General features: G+C 36.0%; 1 protein-coding gene across 1 annotated transcript in view; it reads left to right on the forward strand.

Annotated features, from left to right (window-relative positions):
• Positions 1-1,076: 1,076 nt before the first annotated feature.
• Positions 1,077-1,615, forward strand: part of LOC117105508 (fibropellin-1-like) — a 12,803-nt gene continuing 12,264 nt past the window's right edge. Inside the window, exon 1 of the mRNA XM_033246671.1 lies at positions 1,077-1,138. Within this exon, the coding sequence (XP_033102562.1) occupies positions 1,077-1,138 (62 nt within the window). The remainder of the gene's footprint in view (positions 1,139-1,615) is intronic.

Here is a 1,615-nt window from a genome sequence, read left to right on the forward strand (position 1 = left end):
CTGTTGGGGCTGCAGGTAAGAAAAAATTATGATTATGGCACCTCTAGATGGCCGGAAATGGCACTCTCGGATTAAATATTGAATACAAGTTTGTCTGTTTGTTTACATTAAGACACCACAGAATGCATGTCAACGGCGGAGGAAGCGGGGGAGGGGCAGGGGACCATCCCCCACTTTTTTATTTTGAAAAAAATAGGAGGATGATGTCCCGTCCTGACTGGGTTCCCCATTGAATCTGCCACTGTTCAATATAACACTTGACATAGCCTATCATTTTTTTCACAAATGATTAATTCCTAATGTCAAGCGAACGATTTTTTATTCGAAAGATTTTTTTTTACTCAATACAGTTTTTACAACCTATAACACATTAAGTGTACTGTAAATTCTGTAGTTAACCTTCAGAGAACTTTATTTTAGAAAATGGCCTAATTAAGTATCTTATTGTTTTCGTTAAATTAGATGGAGTTTAAATGTGGTTATATTACGCTAGTTTTAAGGTTGACTGTAAGCCAGTCAGTTACACTTACTATACATCTTCGCGGTTAGCATAAAGAGAACTAGAACGTCGCTCCATTAAGAGTGTCTACCTCCCCCAATATGTCTAAATACAGAATTTACGAATGCAGGCGATTTTTTCTTCATTCTCGAGAGGGTTTCAACTTTACAGACGCACGTATACAGACGTCAATCAACATTTGGTTGCTCAACTCAAAAAGGGAACTTGTAATGTTCGTTAGAAAATTTTAAAAAAGCTATATTTTATAATAATGGTCAATTTATAAGGCGCAAATAAACAAGGTGTAAGCACCAAATAATAATAATAATAATAATAATAATAATAATAATAATAATAATAATAATAATAATAATAATAATAATAATAATAATGATAATAATAATAGGCCTAATAATAATAATGATGATGATGATGACATTGCAGCGTTCGTAAAATGTTTGTCACTGGTGTTGGGAACAGTCACAAAAGTGTGGGGGGACCCCTAGAAAAAGTGGGGGATGGTCCCCTGCCCCTCCCCCGCTTCCTCCGCCGTTGACATGCATTCTGTGGTGTCTTAATGTATCCTAAGTATCAGAAGGAATTGCTGCAACCTTCTCCGTTCTCTGAGGACATTGAAAGGTAGCCTTGGAACACAACCACTGTACCAATCGCTCCAACAGAAAGCCGTCCATCACACTACTGGAGTTTATCTTATCGTTTTATGTGTTACGATTGATAATTCTAGGATTGATAGGTTAGACCTATAATTCAGGGAAATGTTTGTAATAGGGCCTTGATCACATATATGGCATTTATAATGCCAGTAATCCGCGCATTAGTTTTAAAGGGAGGGCGTCGGTGCGCACTAAAGGCCGATGTTGAAATTTGTGAATTATATCTACAGAATAACAGCAATAATACTTATATACTAATATATTTTAGTAGCATCACTTACAGAGCGTTGACTTGAGGATAAACATCATGAATCGCACTCAATACATTGCATTTGTGGTGTTCTTTTCAAATGTAAGTTAAAAGTTGTTTTTTTCCCCACACGAAGTAGGGTAAACGTAATATGTAAATGAATATTGAGTAAGCCTATCATGTAATTTGACT

This window comes from Anneissia japonica, unplaced genomic scaffold, assembly GCF_011630105.1.
Source record: "Anneissia japonica isolate Jap-2015-1 unplaced genomic scaffold, ASM1163010v1 scaffold2030_len652032_cov178, whole genome shotgun sequence".
NCBI lineage: Eukaryota > Metazoa > Echinodermata > Crinoidea > Comatulida > Comatulidae > Anneissia > Anneissia japonica.